Source organism: Coenobita brevimanus, chromosome 71, assembly GCF_032717465.1.
Source record: "Coenobita brevimanus isolate Jiangsu-jjx chromosome 71, ASM3271746v2, whole genome shotgun sequence".
In the NCBI taxonomy this organism is placed as follows: domain Eukaryota; kingdom Metazoa; phylum Arthropoda; class Malacostraca; order Decapoda; family Coenobitidae; genus Coenobita; species Coenobita brevimanus.
Window position 1 is genome coordinate 37,538,591 of NC_137024.1, and position 21,348 is coordinate 37,559,938.

Sequence of the window (21,348 nt, forward strand, 5' to 3'; positions counted from 1 at the left end):
ATGCTGGCAGTACGTTACAAGTGATCCTGGTGGCCAGACGACTTTCACCATACGGTACCTGGATAGCCATTTTAGCTCAGCTCGTGGGTTATGGTCTATTTCCCATGCAGAAACAGAGAGGCCAGCAAGCCACCCAACGGACTTTTCGTACTTTGTAGGCCAGCCAGCCGCCAAAGCCGAAACTTATACGGTATGTCTGGTTAAGGGCAAATAAATCCGGGTGAAGTGCTTGAAAGGGTACAGCAGGGACGAAAGGTTGCTGGTTCTTTGAAAGCAGTGATAAGAAACAGGGAAGTGAGCATGGAAGTGAAAAAGTTACTACATGACAGTATTGTGATACCAACTCTAACGTACGGAAGTGAAGCTTGGACGTTGTTGGAAGGACACAAGTCAAGAGTGAGAGCAGTGGAAATGAGTTATTTAAGAGGAGCCTGTGGAGTCACATGGAGAGATAGGCTGACGAATGAGGATATAAAGGAACGTTGTGGTGTTGATGTGGATGTGATAGGAAGCGTTAGGAGGAACACACTGAGGTGGTTTGGCCATGTGGAGAGGATGGAGGGTGAAAGACTGACGAAGAGAGTGTATGTGAGTGAGGTGGAGGGGGAGGCCGAGGATGAGATGGAGGGATGGGGTGGAGAGGTATATGAGAGAGGGGGGTGTGAGTTGGGAGCAGGGCAGTGAAATGGCGGGGGACAGGGCGACTTGGAGGCGATTTGTTTGTGGCCACCCCCAAACGGGATTGAGGCATCTGGCAATAGATAGATAGATAGAATCTAACAAAGCCAAGGCCTAACGTCCATATACAGAGCATGACTGGATACGGAGCGTCCGGATAATTGTGGGATTACTATATTAAAGTCACACCATTACCCATACCTGTAAAGATAAGCTGATTTGCTTGTTTCCTTTATTTTATGACACCTGTTGTTTGTATGGAAAAGGGTGTGATATTTAAGAACACATATATGTACTGCAGAAAATATAATCAAGTAGGGTAAACATCCCCAACCTGTTCATTCTTTCAAGCAACACAGTACATGGCATATATTATTTATAGGAGAATTACACAAAAGTAGTGCAGGTTGTCCTTTGATATTTGTTCATTAGTACTAGGTTTTCCCACACTTGGCTATTACCTGATTTTGAATTCTATCAGAGAGATTTTTCAAATATGCAAAACATGCATCAGTGGCTTCTTTAAAAGCTGTTAGTGAACCTTCAGTTTTTCATGTAATTTTAAAATTGTTCTGTCATTCATAAAAGAAGGTCATCAAAACACACTGTTCTTCCAACCAGAGCCTAATTGGCCCTACTATGATAACAGGGAGGAAGATAAAAGTTGGCAAACAACAAATCATCTGCCAAAACACACAATAAAAATATTCGGGTACCTGAACTACAGTACTACATCAGCTTTTCCTTTCACACCATAAGTAGGCATGGGTATATGAGTCTTCATATGTTTGTCATTGGCCCAGAGACAATGCTTCAGTTTCAGATGGACAGATGGATAAATGCCTGGCTGTCACAGGGGAAGGTTACACAATCCAGAGCTGTAGCACCCCCCCCTCTCTTATTTTGTCCCTGTTTACCTAATTATCTGCCAACTTTTTTCTTTCCTCCTGTTACTATAATGGTGGTCCACTAGGCTCAAGTTGAATGAAAAGAGTATTGATAACCTTCTTTTATGAACAGCTCAAGCTGTGAAACTACATGAAAAGCAAGAAGATCAAAAATACCTTTTGATGAAAAGACCACTGCTGCACATTGGGAAAAAAAAAAAAAAAAAAAAAAAAAAAGAGTGCAATGTGTGGGAAAATCAAGTACTTACGAACAAATAGAGGTGAAACTGGATTACAGTAGACCCTCGTTATCCACGGGGGTTAGGTTCCCGAGACCCCTGTGGAAGGCAAATTCCATGGATACTCAAGTCATCATCACAAAATGGCATATTACTTCAACATAAGCTAAGAACATCCCTGAAAAAATAAAAACATACAGTACTTTAAAATATTCCAAATACATATTAACACTCACCAAAAGACTGTGTGTTCTCTTCATAACCTTTGTACAATGATGACGATTGCTGTATGATGATGATGATTGCTGTATATATGACAATGATTGCTGTAGGATGACGATGATGATTGTAGTACAGTTCCTACAGTGCCAACGTGGTGAGGCGATGAGATGTGACGGCACTGTAGGTAAGCTGTGAGTCTAGTCTGACCCTTCTGACAGGACGCCAGATAACACCTTACGCTCTCTCTTTGGCTTAGAAGGATTGCTTTTATTCTCTACTTGTTTCTTGGGAGTCATTTTTCACTTACACAATGAAGTACATTAGGGCTGTAAACACGAGAAGGGTGATGACAATGTACGTAACGAACTGATTGGTGTTTACAATAAGACTGGCGGAGTGGCAGGAATGCCCGTGGATGTGGGTATGCTAACTGTAGCAACAAAAGAAGTGCGCATTGTGTGCCAATTTCAAATTATGTTACAGTGTATAGTACAGTATACAATGTAACTTAATTGATCTGCGGAATCTTAAGTCCGAGGATGCAAATTCCGCAGATAAAAAGGGTCTACTGTACTTGTGCTTGACTCTCCTTCTATAAATAAACTACTGAATGAATTCCTTGGATTGTGGTAGGTGGGGGTGCTCACCATCCACTCACTCGATGTAGTGCTGCTCTCGGGTATCTGCCCTTTCCTCTCCATCCTTCTTTCCTTCCATTCTCTTCTGTCTTTCTTTCCTTCATTCTTTCCTTGTCCTTTTGCCTACAGGTGACTTTACACTCACTCTTCTGTCTTTCTTTCCTTCATTCTTTCCTCTTCCTTCAGCCTGTGGGTGACTCTACACTGAGTGACAAGCCAAATGGTTTCCTGTACACCAGGAAACCATGTACTGTACTATGCTGGGTGGTAACCATATGACCAAATTTTGGCGCCTGGTGGTTTAGTGGGTAATTATTGCGCTCCAATCGGATTGAGCCAGTCAAGGTTTATATCCAGGGGGTGGTTGGGGTTGATTGCTCATGTAATGCCACTCAGGGATGAGTGAGACTGGTCATTCTCATCTTAAATGTCAGGCCTAACTGCCTAGCCCCGGGCTCCTACGCTCCTCATGGGGCAATGTAGGATTGGGTGATGGATGGATGGATGAATTCCTTGGTGTAATGAACTCATTGGCAATGGTTACCGCACTTTGATTTTTTTTTTTTTTTTTTTCTGTAATAAGCATGTGATGTGGTGTATGGGATGAAGAGAAGACGGAGGGGGAACAGTGTGGTGGAATGAAGAGGTGAGACAGGCTGTGGCACAAACGAAGAAAGCATACAATGAATGGGTGAGAAATAGGGGCGTGGAAGAAGTTGAGAGGCGGAAGAGAGAGTTATATGTAGAAAGAAAGAGAGAGGTGAAAAGATTAGTAAGAGAGAGTAAGAAGAGAGTGGATGAGGAATTTGGAAGGAATTTGAGTGTAAAGTGGAAGTAAGAAAATGTTCTGGAAAGAGGTGAAAAGAGTAAGACAGGGTGGAAGTGATGTTAGCAGGGGAGTGAAAGATAAAAATGGTAGATTCGTTCGTTTTCGTTCGTTTTTAAAGGCTCCAACATGCTTGCATGTGTCGGCCTTGGTCACCTAATGGCGGCTCTCCATGCTGCACGATCCATTGCAGCCTCCCTGTTCAGTCCCTTAACCCTAAGGTCACACTTAATGACCTCGTCCCATGTCTTTCTCGGTCTACCCCTCATAACCCCACCCCCAATATTAACACTTCTCACCTTCCTCACCCAACTATCATCCCCCATCCTCTCCACATGTCCAAACCACCTCAATCTACCTCTCCTCATCACAACACCAATACACTCCAGTCCCATCCTACCTCTCAACTCTTCCATTGTAAACCCAGCCCCTCCAGGCCTTGGACGCAGGGACGCACTGCACATCCACCTAATCATTGTCATTTCTGTACGTCTGAGCTGGCGAATGTCTTCCTCCTTCACTGCCCAGGTCTCACTGCCATACAGCATTACACTCCTAACACACGCTGCATACAAAGACCCCTTAGCACGTAGGGAGAGCCCCCTCAATGTCAGGAGAGGCAAGAGCTCCCTGAACTTCTTCCAACCACTTCTCACCCTAGCCACAGAGCTAGCTCCAGCCCCACCTCCAGCACACAACATGTCTCCTAAATAACAAAACTCTTCCACACACTCAAGAGATTCACCAGCAAGTTCAATTCTTTCACGTCTGACGATCTCCACCTGCTCACCCCGGCACGCCGTACACATAAAATCAGCATTATCTCGCAGTCTACCTCTGATACCACTACATCTCTTATGCACCCATTTATCACACACACCGCACAAGATGGAATTACTTCCCACGCCCTTGTGGCAAACTGCACATGGCCACTCTCCCTCGTCTTTGACAGTACCGCCACCAACCCTAGATATCATCACTTTTGTTTTATCTGCATTTACCCTTAAACCCTTTTGCCCCATACCATCTCTCCACTTCCTAAACCTTTCCTCCGCCTCCCTTTCATTCTCTGCAATGAACACCAAATCATCAGCATACAACAACTCCCACGGGAGTCCGTTTCTAAAGTCACGTGAAAGGGCTTCAAGTACCATGATAAACAACATGGGACTCAAGACTGACCCCTGATGCACACCAACATTCACGGAAAACTCATCACTCAAATCTCCATTCACTCTCACCTGGGTGTGAGCACCCACATACATGGCCATAACCACCCTAACCAGCCACTCCTCCAAGCCAAGCTTTCTCATTGCCCACTTCACCACCTCTCTAGGGACTCTGTCAAAGGCCTTTTCCAAATCAACAAAAACAAAATAAAGATCCCTTCTCCTACCAATATATTTTTCCTGAAGCTGTCGAACAATGAATATGGCATCATTGGTCCCCCTACCTGGCATAAACCCAAACTGCATCTCATCAATATTCACTCTTTCTCTAATCATACCTTCTAAAACTCTCTCCATTACCCTCATTATCTGATCTAAAAGCTTTATACCTCTATAATTCCCTCTTTCCAGGGCATCACCCTTCCCTTTATACACATTTACAATTACACTCTTCAGCCAATCATCTGGGACAACACACTCATAAATAATCCTATTTATCAGGTCAGTGACTAAACTCACCCCTATATCGCCTGAGGCCTTCAACATTTCGGCAGTCAACCCAGACACACCTGCTGCCTTCCCCACCCTCATCCTGCCTATTGCCTCACTCACAGTAGCAGTATCAATCAAAGGCCAAGGGCCAGACACTGGATCTGCTGGCTCCAAACCTTCCCTGTCCCAGTCAAACTCCTCATTCAACAACCGGTTATAATGCTCTCTCCATGCATCTTTAATATCCTCACTGTTCACCACTACCCTTCCTTCATCATTCTTCACACACTGCTCACCTATGATATCCCGATTATCCCTCTTCACCTGACCTGCCACCCTAAATATATTTTTCCTTTCCCCATGATTTAGGTTATCAAGTAATTGTCTCTGTGACTCAGACTTTGCCCTGTATACCTCTCTCCTAGCCCTACGCTTGGCAGCCAAATATTCCTCTTTGCTACCACCCTTCTTCCATTCCCGGAAAAGCCTTCTTTTCTCCTTAATTGCAGCTTCTACACCCTCATCCCACCACCAAGTTACTTTATGTCTTGGTGGTCCTCTTGTCCAGCTGCATGTTACATCAGTAACTCTCAAGAAATTGTTCTTGAGGGCTCTGTACTGTTCATTAACGCCTCTGTCTACAGCTCCCTGTTCAGCCACCACTCTCCTCAACTCGCTATAGAAGGCATCCCTTACTACTTGGTTTTTCAGCTTCCATATTTTCCTCCTAGGTACATAAGTCCTCTTTTCATCACTTGTTCTTTAAGCACCATATCACAAATCAATAGTTTGTGCTGCTGCACACACTCCTCACTTCCTATAACATTAACATCCCTCACTAACCTCCTATCAGCCCTCCTAACCAGAAAATAATCTATCTGACTGCTATTTCCCCCAGACTCATACGTAATTAACCTACTGTCTCTTTTCCTAAAATATGTGTTGCACACAATCATGTCCGTTGCCTCCCCAAACTCGAGTATCCTTTCCCCTTCTGCATTCCTTAGACCATATGCACATCCCCCATGCACTCCTTCATAACCTTGGGCTGCTTCACCTACATGACCATTTAAGTCCCCTCCCAAAATCACTATCTCATCATCCCGCATACCACCCACTACACGTATTAAATCATCCCAAAATCTATCTTTCTCTGATTCATCCAATCCTGCCTGTGGAGCATATGCCGATATAATCACAGCTATCTTTCTTCCCAACAGAATTTTCACAACCAATATCCTATCGCTTACTCTCAAAACATTCATAACATATTCCACCCATTTCTCCGCAACCATCACACCAACACCTCCATATCCGTCTGTCCTCCCCTGCCAAAACAACTTATAGCAACAGTCCTTCCCAACAATCTTTCTGGCTGATCCACCCCTGTACCGGACTTCCTGCAAACACGCCACGTCCACCCACCTCCTACTGAATGCCTCAACGACTTCCCCTGCTCTTCCCTCAAACTTCCCACATTCCATGAACCCACCCTCATCCCCATGGGTGATTTACTGTCCTCAGGCTTGCTTTGAAACCTTTTTTGTTTTGTCATCTTCAGTATTAATAAATGGGGACAGACACAGCACAGGTCCCACTCACCGCACAATCCCAGGTCCAGGCAATGGATCTGGGACCCCTAGCCCACCAGCTTACCAGTGGCTGTGGTAGTGGCCTCGGGGCACCCTGCCAGGACAGCTGCAGGGACACCCTCCAAGCGCTCCTTGGCACTGCAACTATCCCGCCATTATACACCCACTGATAGGGCAGCCTCCTGGGACGCTACTCCCAGGTTCGGGCCCCTCTCTATTGGGCGGAAGCGGCAGCCTGGGAACCGCAATGCCCTGTACCCTCTAGCACAGGCCCGAGCCCCATCTCGCCCTGGACCCATGATCTATGCCGGCGGAACCCCCGCCACGCCTCCCCCCAGAAGTCCGCCACTAGGTAGCGGGGGCAAAGTTTTCTGGCCGCATGCCCTTGCTGGCGCCAACCCCTGTAGCGTAGTGGGATACGTTGTGTGAAATGTAAAGTGCATGTGGTGTAGTGCATAGATAGTTAGAGGAAATGTTTGGGAGAGTATGCTGGTCTACTCTCCATGTTACTGTCACACTGAAAAGGTCAGCTAAGGGGGATGGTTAGATAGCTAGTGAAACAGGAGCTCCAGCTCTCCCTATCACCACCATTCCCATTCCCCTCGGGAGTACTACCCTGTTCGGCCCGTGCTACGGCCGAGAAAAAGTGAGCAGATGGAGAGAACACTTTAAGGAATTGTTGAACATAGAGGATGGAAGCAATGCGAGTATAAGTGGCTGGGGAATGGCTGGGAGGAAGAGGGAGGTGAGAAAACAGAAAGAAATCAGTAGGATAGAAGTTGTGGAAGCAATGAAGAGTGTTAAATTGGGGAAAGCCCCAGGAATTGATGGAGTGTGTGGTGAAATGCTGAAGCATGGGGGAGACATAGTAGTAGAATGGATGTGGAAAATGTGCAGATTGGCCTGGGAGGAAGGTAGAGTCCCGGAGGATTGGAAGTCAGGTATAATTATTCCCTTGTACAAAGGAAAAGGGGAAAAAGAAGTGTGTGGTAATCATAGGGGCATCTGTCTTCTTAGTATAATAGGAAAAGTGTATGGTAGGATACTTATTGACCGACTTAGAGAAAGAACAGAGGAATTAGTTGGAGAAGAATAGGGAGGCTTTAAGAAGGGAAGAGGTTGTGTAGATCAGATATCCATTCTTAGATCTTTAGTGGAAAAGTTTCTATGCAGCTTTCATGGATTTGGAGAATGCATATGACAGGGTGGATAGACAACGATTGTGGAAAGTATTAAGAATATATGGAGTAGATGAGAAGTTGTTGAATGCTGTGAAGAGTATGTATGAGGGTGCTAAGGCTGCAGTGCGCGTGGATGGTGAACTGAGTGAATTTTTCTCTTTGAAGGTTGGGTTGAAACAGGGATGTGTCATGTCTCCATGGTTGTTCAATCTGTACATGGATGGGGTAATAAAAGAGGTACAAGGTAGGATAGTGGATCTTGGAGTGGCCCTGGTGACAGAGGGTAGTGTTTGGAAACTCCCTGTACTGTTGTTTGCAGATGATACTGTGTTGTTGAGTGAAGACGAAGGAGAGCTGAAAGGCTTGGTGGATGAGTTTAGGAGAGCATGTAAGAAACGGAATCTAAATGTGAACGTAGAGAAGAGTAACGTGATGGTCTTTGAGAGAGGCGAAGTCATTGAATGTACAGAGAGGTTGGATGGTGAGGAATTGGAAAATGTGAGTACGTTTAAGTACTTGGGTAGTGTGGTGAGTAAGGATGGAGGTTTGGAGGGTGAAGTGCTTGACAGGGTACAGCAGGGAAGAAAGGTTGCTGGTTCCTTGAAAGCAGTGATAAGAAGCAGGGAAGTGAACATGGAAGTGATAAAGTTACTACATGACAGTACTGTGATACCAACTCTAACATATGGAATTGAAACTTGGACGTTGCTGGAAGGACACAAGTCAAGAGTGAGAGCAGTGGAAATGAGTTATTTAAGAGGAGCCTGTGGAGTCACATGGAGAGACAGGCTGACAAATGAGGATATAAAGAAGCGTTGTGGTGTGGATGTGGATGTGATAGGAAGCGTTAGGAGGAATACACTGAGGTGGTTTGGCCATGTGGAGAGGATGGATGGTGAAAGACTGACGAAGAGAGTGTATGTGAGTGAGGTGGAGGGGGGAAGAGGAAGGGGGAGGCCAAGGATGAGATGGAGGGATGGGGTGGAGAGGTATATGAGAGAGGGGGGTGTGAGTTGGGAGCAGGGCAGTGAAATGGCAGGGGACAAGGCGACGTGGAGGCGATTTGTTTGTGGCCACCCCGAACGGGATTGAGACGTCTGGCAAAAGTTAGATAGACAGAAGCATTATGAGGACTGCCTGTATAAGTTCAGCTACAAGTATTCTGCTTTCTATATGCAAAATAAGTTTAACTACTGCCACATCCCAAGGACTTATTAGCGGTTACTGTGGGAAAAGAGACCCCCACGTAATCTTACCATGGCTCACTTACAGACCTTCAATCATTATCATTGTAATCTCAGCCTTATTTCCCACTAGTATAATACATCACTCCTAATTCCTCATCTACAGTACACCTTTTTACACCATTCTCCCACCACAGTCTTCTTTCCTTCTAACTCATAATAATCCAGCTAGTTATCCTCCTTTTCATCATGAATGCACAGTATGCTAACCAAATTATAAACTGCTTCTTTCTTTAATTTTCTTGCATTTACTTCCACATCACAATGTCTACATGTAAGCAATCATAGGTTTCCTATACAGTATCCCTGTAGCATTGCTACTGCTACATTCTCAAGATGTAACTTCCCTCACATTTAATGTGGAGTTTATTTTTTTCATTTATTTATTTATTTATGATTTACTGATGCTGGTGAAAGGACAAGTAGAAAACTGCTTTCATTTCCCATGATAATAAAGCCAATGCTTACCGTATCACAAACTTTTCTATTCGGCTGCACTCATTCTCTTATTTTCTCAACCACTTTTCCATTCTTGAGGAGGCAGTGGCTGAATTGGTAGAGAGGTGGCCTGCAGTCCTAATGGACCCAGGTTCAAATCCCAGCTGGGGATGGGAACAGTTTATGGATTTGAATGTCATAAAAGCAGACTTTACTGATCTACTAGAGGATATGCCGACATGTAAAAATACCCCCGCCAGTCGTGAATGAGATAGCCCTAGCATGTATTCAATATGGATGGTGAGTGTTGGCATCTAAGTGGTGACATGCAGAGGTGTATGGTATGTAGGAGGAATACTGGGCCCTGGGAGCAGGCTGTGGAGCCTATGCCCAGAGCTGGACGCATAAAAAAAAACATTGGCATGGTACTTATGAGCTTACATAATCATACACTTCAATTCTTGCTTAAGAGAAAAGTATTATCCATTTATCTGTCTATCAGCCAATCCTTTATTGCCCAAGAAAGTGCACAGAGGCCCAGGGTTAAGCTACTTAGTCCTGAGATTTAAGGTGTGTGTGATCTGTCTCATCCAAGTAGCACTGCATGAGTACCAGATCTAAACCCTTATAAGCCACATTCAGTTTGAGCTTCTTAACCTACTGGACCACCAGGCATCCATTTTGTAATGAATTTACCACCCAGCACAGTAAATGGTTATCTGAGCAACAAGATACCATCTGGCTTGTAACTCAATGTAATGTCAACCTACATGTAACACATCCAGTGAGTGGATGGTGAGTACCTCTACCTACCACACAGGCAACACACCTTAGAATTACAACTCATCATAAATATCAAAGTCCACTAATATCAGCAATATGCCATTACATGCAGATTATGACTGTATAATATAAGCTGTTGCTGTGGCTTAACCATGGTACAATGCAGTCACATTACACGATGCCCTGTTATATGATAAATCACTAGAACAATATTTAAAAAGGTATACCCTGTCTTGGTACAACATTAAAAAGTTAATCACAATTTTGCTACAATATTATCAATGGCCACTTCCGAGAATCTCATGTAGATGTAGTAACACAATCAAGCCAAAATGGCCCCCCAATGTTTACATCTGCTTTGATCATTGCCTTTCGTTCTCGTTTGTGCAAGAAAGGCCACAGAAACACCTTTGTTACCGCCAGATAACAGTGCAAGTGCTTAACAAATAGTGCAGTGTGCAATATTAAGTGAAGTGATATGTTTTATGTGTGAAATACTAAAAACTTGTGACCTGGAAATCATGTCACCCTTATGTAACCAACATCCCCTTTCTGGGCCTCTACTCTTGCATGACAAGCCACTGAAACATTATTTTTATTGCCAAATAACAGAGCAAGTGCTTAACAAATAGTGCACTATGCAATATTAATAGAAGTGATAGTTTTTTGTGTGAAATACAGAAACTTGCGACTTGGAAATTGTATGAACCTGACCTAACCATCATCCCATTTTTGGGCCTCTACTCTTGTATGAAAGGCCACTGAAACACTCTTGTTACTGCCAAGTAACACTGTAAATGTTTAACAAATAGTGCAATGTGCAATATTAAGTGAAGTTATATTTTCTGGGTGTGAAATACTGAAACCTGTGACTTGGAAATCATGTCACCCTTACGTGATCATTATTACCTTTTTGGGCCTCTACTCTTGCATGAAAGGCCACTGGAACACCACTATTATTGCCAAATTACAGTGCAAGTGCTTAACAAATGGTGCACTGTGTAACATTAAGTGAAGTGATACTTTGTGTGTGTCAAATACTGTACTGACGCTTGGGACTTGGAAATCAAGTCAACCTTACATTATCATCATCCCCTTTTTAGGCCTCTACACAGCTGACTGAGCCAGGATGCCTGCTCAGAGTTTACACTGGCTGTGGTTGTTGCTTTCGTTTTATTTTGTGCATGAAAGGTCACTGAAACACGATTTCTCTCGCCAAATAACAACGCAAATACTTAATAAATAGTGAAGTGTGACATTACGTAAAGTGACACTGTACACTTTTTGTGGTGTGGTTGTCCAGGTCCTTGAACTGTCCCCTATCATGGAGGCAGGGGGAACCTTGGCAATGACTCGTACCAGCACGGACAAACTTCAGGTAGATGGCAAAGGTTTTCTAGGTCATTTTAAGCTTTGTGGTGGAGGTCACCCTCCCTAACCCCATTGAACCCATGTTATATCGAACTTGTTATGTGATAATTTATTCTGCAATAGGTCCTCACTTGAAGCAACCCTACTGCATAATGAGGCTGCACTGTATATCTGGCCACGCACACCCGTTAACCATAGGTAAGTAACTGCTTCTATGGGGCTGTCTTACTAGTACAATACACTCCATACACAGTGTGGGGAACCAGCGCACCCTTGTGAAAGGCAGTGCCTCACCAGGATTGGACGCTGCTTCACTCCACCCATGATGCACAGCACCACCATGTGTATGTTCTTTGTCAGTGCCTGTATAATACAGGTAGATATAGCTACTATTGGATATAACTGGAAACATGTGAAAATAATGAACTAACGCATACTACCATACTGTACCAAAATGTGCACTTTGCATACGATTATCAGGCATGTACACCACATGCAACAGTCAACTGATTAACACACATGATGCAGACTACTAAATGAAGATGTTTTCCCAAAGTAGATACAATGAAGCAATGTCTGGCTTGTGTTTGTACAACATACTGGATTTTTTGGCATCATAAACAGCTAATGTATTACTATTACTTCCAAGACAACTATGACTAAATCAGTTGAGGTACTGTATACAGTACAGACAATCTGTAATATCTGCCATTCAGCCTTCACTCTCTTTTTACTATCATCTTCCAATGGAAACTATTCTAGAAATGTAGACAGAAAAAACTGCTTGGAAAAAGCTTTTACGGTACATCAGTTGGAGGAGGCCCTTCAGAGTAAAAGGGCTAATACATGCACACTGCCTCATCTTACAGTGACTTATGACTGTATGTAAGCTCTAAAATATTAAGTAATCAACCAATTTCAATAAATTCCTAATACTACACCCACCATATTACAGACCTATCAACTCACACCTGAACACTTTCTTACATATCCAATATACCTTCTACCCTTTAACCTTAAACACATCTTGGAAAGCAGCCTACCATCCTCCAGTGTACGCAGTTTGATGGGTTGGGAACGGTTGCCATCACCAGGGTGGGTAAAGCAGAGGACAGTAATGTGGTATTCTGTAAACTTCTCTAGGCCGGCCAACTGGGCAGTCTCCAGGGCATCGGGGTATGGACTTGGGGGCACAGTCAGAGTCTTCTCAGGTTCAGAGTCATCAGCAGGGACTCCTGCCAAAAACAATGTATTTGTTTTAGAGCCATCATCATCATCATCATTTTTTGTGTGTGAGTCCAGGCTGCCCTCGCAGCATTTTCTCTGGCCATCTTGCACAAACTTACAGAAAACTTTAGGTGCACGAAGGGGTAAATCCTGTACATGGTGGCCACAAACAAAGTGCCTCCATACCACCCTATCCCCCGCCATTTTGCTGCCCTCCCCCCAGCTCACCTCCCTCTCTCATATACCTCTCCACTCCATCCTTTCATCTCATCTTCGGCCTTCCTCTCCCTTCCCCACCCCCCCCTCCACGTTACTCACTCACTCTTTCCTCATTAGCCTCTTGCTCTCCATCCTCTCCACATGGTCAAACATCATTTACAAAGAACATCATTCCTTGTCCTCTTTGCGCTCCACACACATTCCTCAATAATACCATTTCTACTGCTGTTAGCCTTGACTTTTGATTTTCATGCCTCACAAAATTAATTATGTAGGCACTAAAACTCCATGCAAGCTTCTTACATCCATGATACTCGGGTCTGCTTTGTATCAAAGCCTTCATAGCACAGTACAGCCATTTCCTTCTCTGTGCTACTGTACTTTTTCCTTTGCATACTCACCTTTCTTCTGTCACAGCACCCAGGTACTTAAACTCTCTCCCTAATTTAATCCCTGTTTACTGGTACTTCAAAGTGAGAATCACCTTCTCTCAACAACAACCAATTAGTGCTAATCCACACTTTCAGTTGACTCTCTCTCTAATGGTCCTCGATGGACTGGATATCATATAAAATGGACACTATGAAGACAACCAAGCTTCTGTTATGATGAACAGTGTCTGTTAAATGGGGTGCAATGGGTCACAATGCATTGGTTTTTCTACCTTTTTTACTCCAACCTAGCCTGAAATTGCCCTCTCCCCATTGTGGTCACTGAAGTGTAATAACAGACTATAGTAATACTGTAGTAGTTTTGAAGAAGTGCTATGACAAGGATGTGAAATAAGCTGCAAGTGGGTAAAATTATGGGTCAAGTTAGTGTTGAATAGGTATAATTTTCACTTTTGGTACCAGAACATGCTACTCTACTCACTTATTTTTAAAGATGCACTTGATATCCCACATCAGGGAGGGGACTATTGGAAGTAACGGACTACTGGCTTTATTGGATCAGGCTTCCCCCTAATTAGTCCACTATAGCAAGAGGTCTACTGTATTTTCAAATTCTAAATCAACAAGCCTCAATGTAACTAAGCTGAGACATGAATGATGTATCTTTTTAAATATGAATGATTTATCTTTTTAAATGGTGTATGAAAAGGACAATCCAAGCAATTCTTGATAAATATGAAGGAAATACAGTATTAAATTTGGGATGCTAGCTAATAAAGACTATGCTCTATTTCTCATTACCATCTCAAACACCCTGCTCCTTCCAGGGAACCTCATGACTATAGTCTATTTGATCTTCACTGAGAAGAGAACAGCCTTAAGCTTTCGAAAGCTGGCAGCCGATTGGTTGTCCGAGTGCATTCACTATTAACAATACATTTTAAATTACAGGTATTTCTATTATAAGGGTTACAATGACCATTTGACAATAAAACTGTCCAAATATTATTATTATCTTTTTTATAGATTAATTTAATATTGTGGCCTTACAAACTCTATCAGATGGCCTAGATATGTGTGAAATTTGAATTCTCAGGACAAATCAAAACACGTCCAGGTAAAGTTTTGAGAGTACAGTAATCCCTCCACTTTCCGGTGTAACAGAGCCAAAAGCATGTCCGGAAAGTGGTCCCGTCCGGAAAGTAGGCCCCAGCCTCCTGGACTTGTACTTATGGACCCTAACCTACCCTGACTCAGAAAAACACCTATACAACTCCTACTGAACATGCATAGCACCTATTTAAGACCCAAATCACACCAATAAGGGACATAAAAGACTGAAATAAATGCAAAAGAACCAGAGAATGAGGTTTTAGACCTGAGTTTATACAATATTAAACATTCTGGTACTAACAACAAGTCCCTGGCTCCTGGACTGGTACTTAAGGACCCTAACCCAGCCTAATTTTGAAAGCCACCTAAATAACTCCCTACCGGACATGCATAGCACATATTTAAACCTATTTGAGACCCTGTTCACACCAGTAATGGACATAACGCATGAAATAAATGAAAAGGAAGCCAGAGTACTTACAGCACGTGTGTGGCTGCCTTCTCTGGCTTTGGCAGTGGTGAAAGTGCTCTTGAAGCACGTACAGTAATCCAGTGTTGTGCTGCACTTACAGTAATTCTTTGCACTGTGAGTTATAATTGTTTAACACTGCACATTGTTAATTGCACCAAACCAGTTTCAACCGCCAGTGTGCACTCCATAGTTAATCCTTTGCACTCTAAATTCTAATTTCTTAACACTGCACAACACTGTAAATTCCCGTGTGGTCTAGTGGCGAGGTATTGCAGTTTATTCACTGTTTATTCACAAAAAACGAGCACATGTTGCTTCCATTACAATAAGCATCTGCTATCGATTGGAGTTAGGCTGTGACTGTTGATGATGGAGTAACAGAGTTGCCAGATCGCAACGGCCACATTACCAAACTCCTCAATTTTCATTACCAAATTTAACTTTTCATTACCAAATTCATAAAGCTAGCATTTATTTTTCACTAATTCTATATACAGTACAAGTGGAAATTCATGTAATCACTCTTCTCATAATTAACAGCATGTTGATTATTTTCATGCTACATAGGCTAGCAGATTAACCTGAGAGAGCAAACAATCCACCATCTCCATCCCGTGTATCCTCACACATGTGAAAATCCGTTTGGTATTGCATTATTCTGATTCATTACCAAACGAATTTTTCATTACCAAATTGGTCCACATTTGGTAATGAAAAATATCAAATGGCAACCCTGACAAGGGAGGAAGGAAGGGGTGAAGGGTCCATGGTGTAACAGCTGTTCGGCGCCGAGTGGCAATTTCAAATTACGGGTGGGAAAAAATTTGGATTTTGGGGGGATTTTTTACTTTTTTTTTTTTTGGCCATTTTTGGGTTCCGAAGGTCCAGGCCCACAATGTCTGGTAAGTGGGGTGTCCGGAAAGTGGGCATCCGGAGAGTACAGGGATTACTGTACTGTACCTTGATTTTTTCCCACCAGGTTCAGGAAAAATTAAAATAAATTGTCATTACCGCAACATTATGTACAATCTAACCTAGCAAAACATTGGAATTCCAATGAAAAATGGCTGGTAGACACGAATAAACAAGCTATATGTCACCATCACTTTTATATATCCCACAGTCCATACCTTGTCACAGTTTGTGTTCTAAGTTGTAACTAGATACAGTATGTATCTAGAAACTGAAAAGACAGAAAACTTATTGTTGATACAAAAGTAGAAAGTGAAATGCACACTGATACGACGGCTAAACTCTCTCAAATAAATCTTAATATACATCTACTTAGAGCCTATTTCACGGGAGAAAAGAAATTGCCTTTTGGCAACCTTCTTCCAAACTGTCCAATTTCATGCATTCTTGTTGAGTAGCTAAATAATATACAGTGATGGTAAAGACAGTAGCCTTCATTGAAAAACAATAAAATAAAGTATATTTAGCTTTTCGAAACACAAACATAAATGTAACATGAGTGTTAGCAGTCAGCTGATGAAATAAACAAAAGCTAAGAATACACATTTAAATTTAATGGGGTGCCTGACAGTTGTCATGTGCGTAATAAAGAAGTGCAGAACATCTGACTTATTAAATAATGATACAGACGTCTCCCAATAACATGTCATTGCGTAATACATTAGGAGATGGTAGACATAACCTTTTATAGTACTGTTGAATAATTACTGAGAATGAAATGATGACATAGATGAAATAATTATGCTGGTGCTATGGAGTTGCTCAGATGACATTTTGCAGCGAAAAATGTGAGTCAACCTGACTGACTCAACGATGCTCGCACATGACCACACCTACAGTAGGCCTATACTCCCTACAGACTTGCAAATTGTAAGTAATGATGTTATACGCTTCACCCATGCTTACTGTAAGTTTGATATTTCAGACAGTTCTTAACATCACTGTATATTATTTTGCTAACAACAGGAATGCACGAAATCAGACAGTTTGGAAGAGGGTTGACGAACGGCAATTTCTTTTCTCCCGTGAAATAGGCTATAGTTAAATGGAATATCCTATGAGAGGTGTACCCTCCTCCCCCAATTCCATGTCTACCATTCATCAAAATTATTATTATTATTTTTTTAATGCAAGTAAGAAGGAACCAAAGGCCAGGAGCCTGTAAAACAATTCCTTCCAAGAAAAAAACAATAACAATACAAAACTGAGCCAAATTCAAGATCTGTTCATTTCGAGATGCTTGGACCCACTGCGTTTGAGACTGGAAATCACAGGAAGTAGGAAATACACACACAGGGAGACAGTTCCAGAGTTGACCTGTTGTATAAATGAAGGACTGGGAATAACGGTTAACTCTTGCATTAGAGAGTTGGACAGAAAAGGGATGAGACTTTGTTGCTAGACGGGTGCTATGCACCCATCGTAGAGGTGGAGGGATGCAAGCAGACAGTTCAGAGAAGCAGTGACCATGGAAGTAGTGACAGAAAAGAGATAAAGAGGCAACAGTACGGCAAAGAGATAGAGGTTGAAGGGAGCCAGTAAGAGAAGGAGAGGTAATGAGACGAAAAGCCTTTGACTCCACCCTATTGAGAAGAGCTGTATGTGGGGAGCCTCCCCACACATGAGAGTTGTACTCTAAGCAGGGGCAAATAAAACCCGTGTATAAAGTCAACAATTGTTCAGGGGTAAAGAGGGTACAGAGTCAGCTTAGCACACCTAATCTCTTGGAAGCTGATTTTACAAGAGACATAATATGATCTTTCCAAGATATATCCCGAGTGAATGAAACCCCAAGCATGTTCAAGGATGATGCAAGATTGAGCTGGATATTATTAAACATTAGTGGGTACTCCTGTGGAAGACTTTGTTGGATTGATAGGTGTAAAAACTGAGTCTTTGATGCATTAAAGACAACAAGATTATTTTCACCCCAGTCAGAGATATGAACCAAGTCAGTCATTAGGTATGCCATAGCCTCATCCCTTGTTTCTTAAAGTAACTGCTGGGATGGACGCTGCGGGAACCGAATGGAAAGGTGAAGGGTGGAATCATCAGTGTATGAGTGGATTGGGTTAGATGCACAGCTTAGAAGATCATTGACGAATAAAAGGAAGAGAGTTGGTGATATGACAGAGCCCTGGGGAACATCACTGTTGATAGATCTAGGAGAAGAACGATGGCTGTCTACAACAGTAGCTATAGAACGGCCAGAAAGGAAGCTGTAGATGAAGGCACAGAGAGAAGGATAGAAACCGTATGAGGGCAAGTTGGAAATTAAAGATTTATGCCAGACTCGATTGATAGCCTTTGAGATGTCAAGTGCTATGGCAAAGTTTTCACCAAAGTCCCAAGAGGAGGATAACCAGGAGTCTGAAAGGTAGGTGAGAAGACTGCCAGTGGAGCGTCCCTGACGAAACCCATACTGACGATCAGAAAGATGGTTGTGATAGGAAAGATGCCTTAAAATTTTTTTGTTAACAACAGACTCGAAAACTTTTGAGACACAGGATGTTAAAGCAATTGGACGATAGTTAGAGGGTTGGGAATGGTCACCCTTCTTTGAGACTGGCTGAATGAGAGGAAACTTCCAGCAAGAAAGAAAGGTACAAGTTGACAGACAAAGGCGAAAGAGTTTACTTAGGCAGGGTGTAAGCACAGAAGCACAGTTCTTGAGGACAACAGGAGGGACCCCACCAGGCCCATATGCCTTGTTAGTAATGAGGCCAGTAATGGCAGAAAATACATCAGCAGAAGAAATTTTAATGTCAGCCATGAGGAAGTCAGAGGAAGTCATGGAGGAACAGCACTGGAATCGTCTAAGGTGGAATTGGAGGAGAAAGTCTGAGCGAAGAGATCTGCTTTATCAGTAGAAGAAATAGCTACAGAGCCATCAGAGTACAAAAGAGGAGGGAAGGATGATGAGGTAAAGTTGTTAGAAAGGTTTTTGGCAAGGTGCCAGACGGAGCGGGAAGAATTCGAATTGGAGAGTTGAGAGCATTTAGTACAGATTAAATTATTTTTAGCAGAGTGAAGAACAGACTTAACATGATTCCGGGCAGAAATATGAAAAAGATGTGATTCAGGGGTGGGTTGGCTCTGGTACCTTTTATAGGCCCCCTCCTTGTTGCGGACAGCATTAGAACACGCGTGATTAAACCAAGGCTTTCCTGCATTAGTCAAAAGATATGAGAAAGGAATGTATGCTTCCATGCCTGAGAGAATAACCTCCATAATGCGCACGGCACACCAGATGGCTCCCAGCCACGGAAGCAATAATCATTCCAGGGAAAATCAAAGAAGTACTGCCTGAGGGCCTCCCAATCCGCAGCTCCAAGGTGCCACAGTCGACGTTTCTTTGGAGTGTCCGCAGGCTGTACCAAAGCGATAGGACAGGTTAAGGTAATAAGGGTGTGATCAGAGAAGCCCTATGGAGAGGAAAGATTAACAGTGTAAGCAGAAGGATTAGTAGTAAGGAAATGGTCAAGTATGTTCGAGCTCTCTCGAAGGCAGTCAGGGATACGTGTAGGATGCTGTGCAAGCTGCTCTAGGTCATTAAGGATAGAAAAATGTAGCCTTGTTCACCAGGTGGATCAATGAAAGGAGAGGATAGCCAAATGTAGCGGTGAACATTGAAATCTCCCAGAATGGAGATTTCAGAGAAAGGAGAAATGGATAGAATGTGTTCAATTGTCGAAGTAAGAGAGTCAAAGAATTTCTGATAGTCAGCAGAATTAGGGGATAAGTAAACAGCGCAGATATATTTAATCAGAGAATGACAGGAAAGCCGAAGCCAGAGAGTAGAGAATTCAAAAGAATCAAGTTCAGGACCACGAGAGCAAGATAAGTCGTTGCGTACATATACACAACAGCCATCTTTGGTTTTGAAATGAGTATAGAGGAAGTAGGAGGATACAGAAAAGGGTTTGCTGTCAGTTGCCTCAGACAGCTGACTCTCAGTAAGAGAAGGTGAGGTTTAGAGGAGGAGAAGCGATGTTCAACAGAGGGAAAGTTAGAGGAAAGGCCGCAAATGTTGCAGAGATGAAGAAGAAGTGAGTCAGGTAGTGGATCCAGGCAGCTCTTAGAGTCGTCACCAGAAGAGAAGAGCGGATGGTGGGGGCATTTATGGTCCCCCCCCCCCCTTGGGGACTCTGAGGCATCATTAATGTGTGCCATTTTAATTTTTTTTAATTTTGAAAAGGAAGTGTAGTGTGTACTGTATATGTAATTTGGTGTTGACAGTATTAGACAGCACACTGGCCTACTCTCCGTGTTACTGAAGCACTAAAAAAGTAAAGACAGGGGGATGGTCAGGAACTAGTCCTGAGGGCTGGTGAAACGGGAGCTCCAGCTCTCCCTGTCATCAGCTTTCCACCCACCTTGGGAATACTGCCCTGCTCGACTGGTGCTACAGTCTACTCATACATCATGTTTCACTGAAATTCTGATGTTTTGCTAGGTCAGAGTGTACAAACTATTGCAGTAATGACAATTTACCTTAATTTCCCTGAACATGAGAAAAAAAATTCATGGTACTCAAAAAACTTTACCTGGATGTGTTTTGATTTGTCCCGAGAATTCAAAATTTCACACGTATCCACACCATCTGATAAACTTTTAAGGCCCAGTTTTTATATTAACCCTTCCACCTCAAGAGTGTTTTTTTGGCTGGATGTCCCACACACAGGGATTTTGAGGTAATTAAAGTTGGTAAAAGTGAGAAAAGACCAGATTGGGATTATAAGTTATGAAGATCAACTCTACAAATATCAAAAAAGGAGAAGGACCTAGGAGTTATTATCAATAACAGACTATCTCAAGATGATCACATCAGTGAGAAGGTACATAACATGCACACATTGCTTGCTAATATGAGAATAGCATTCACATATATAAATGAAGATATGCTGGGGAAGATAACATCATTTATCAGACCAACCCTGGAGTATGCATCAGCAGGCTGGAATCATCTAAAAAAACACATAGATAAGATTAAAAAAGTACAAAGGGCAGCCACAAGATGGGTACCAAGCTTAAAGGATCTAAGCTACGAAGAAAGACTGGAAAGACTGAATCTACCAATGCTGCAGGAGAGGAGAAGGAGACACATGACTATTCTATATAAATGCATCTCAGGCAAGAGAAAATAGACATATATGAATATATATCATATGGGGAAGCATCAGCAAGAGGACA

The 21,348-nt window shown here is 42.8% G+C and overlaps 1 protein-coding gene across 1 annotated transcript in view; it reads right to left on the reverse strand.

The window, feature by feature from the left end:
- The window catches only part of sdk (sidekick cell adhesion molecule), a 296,130-nt gene that overhangs the window by 203,781 nt on the left and 71,001 nt on the right, over window positions 1–21,348 (reverse strand). Inside the window, exon 11 of the mRNA XM_080277849.1 lies at window positions 12,804–12,995. Within this exon, the coding sequence (XP_080133975.1) occupies window positions 12,804–12,995 (192 nt within the window). The remainder of the gene's footprint in view (window positions 1–12,803; window positions 12,996–21,348) is intronic.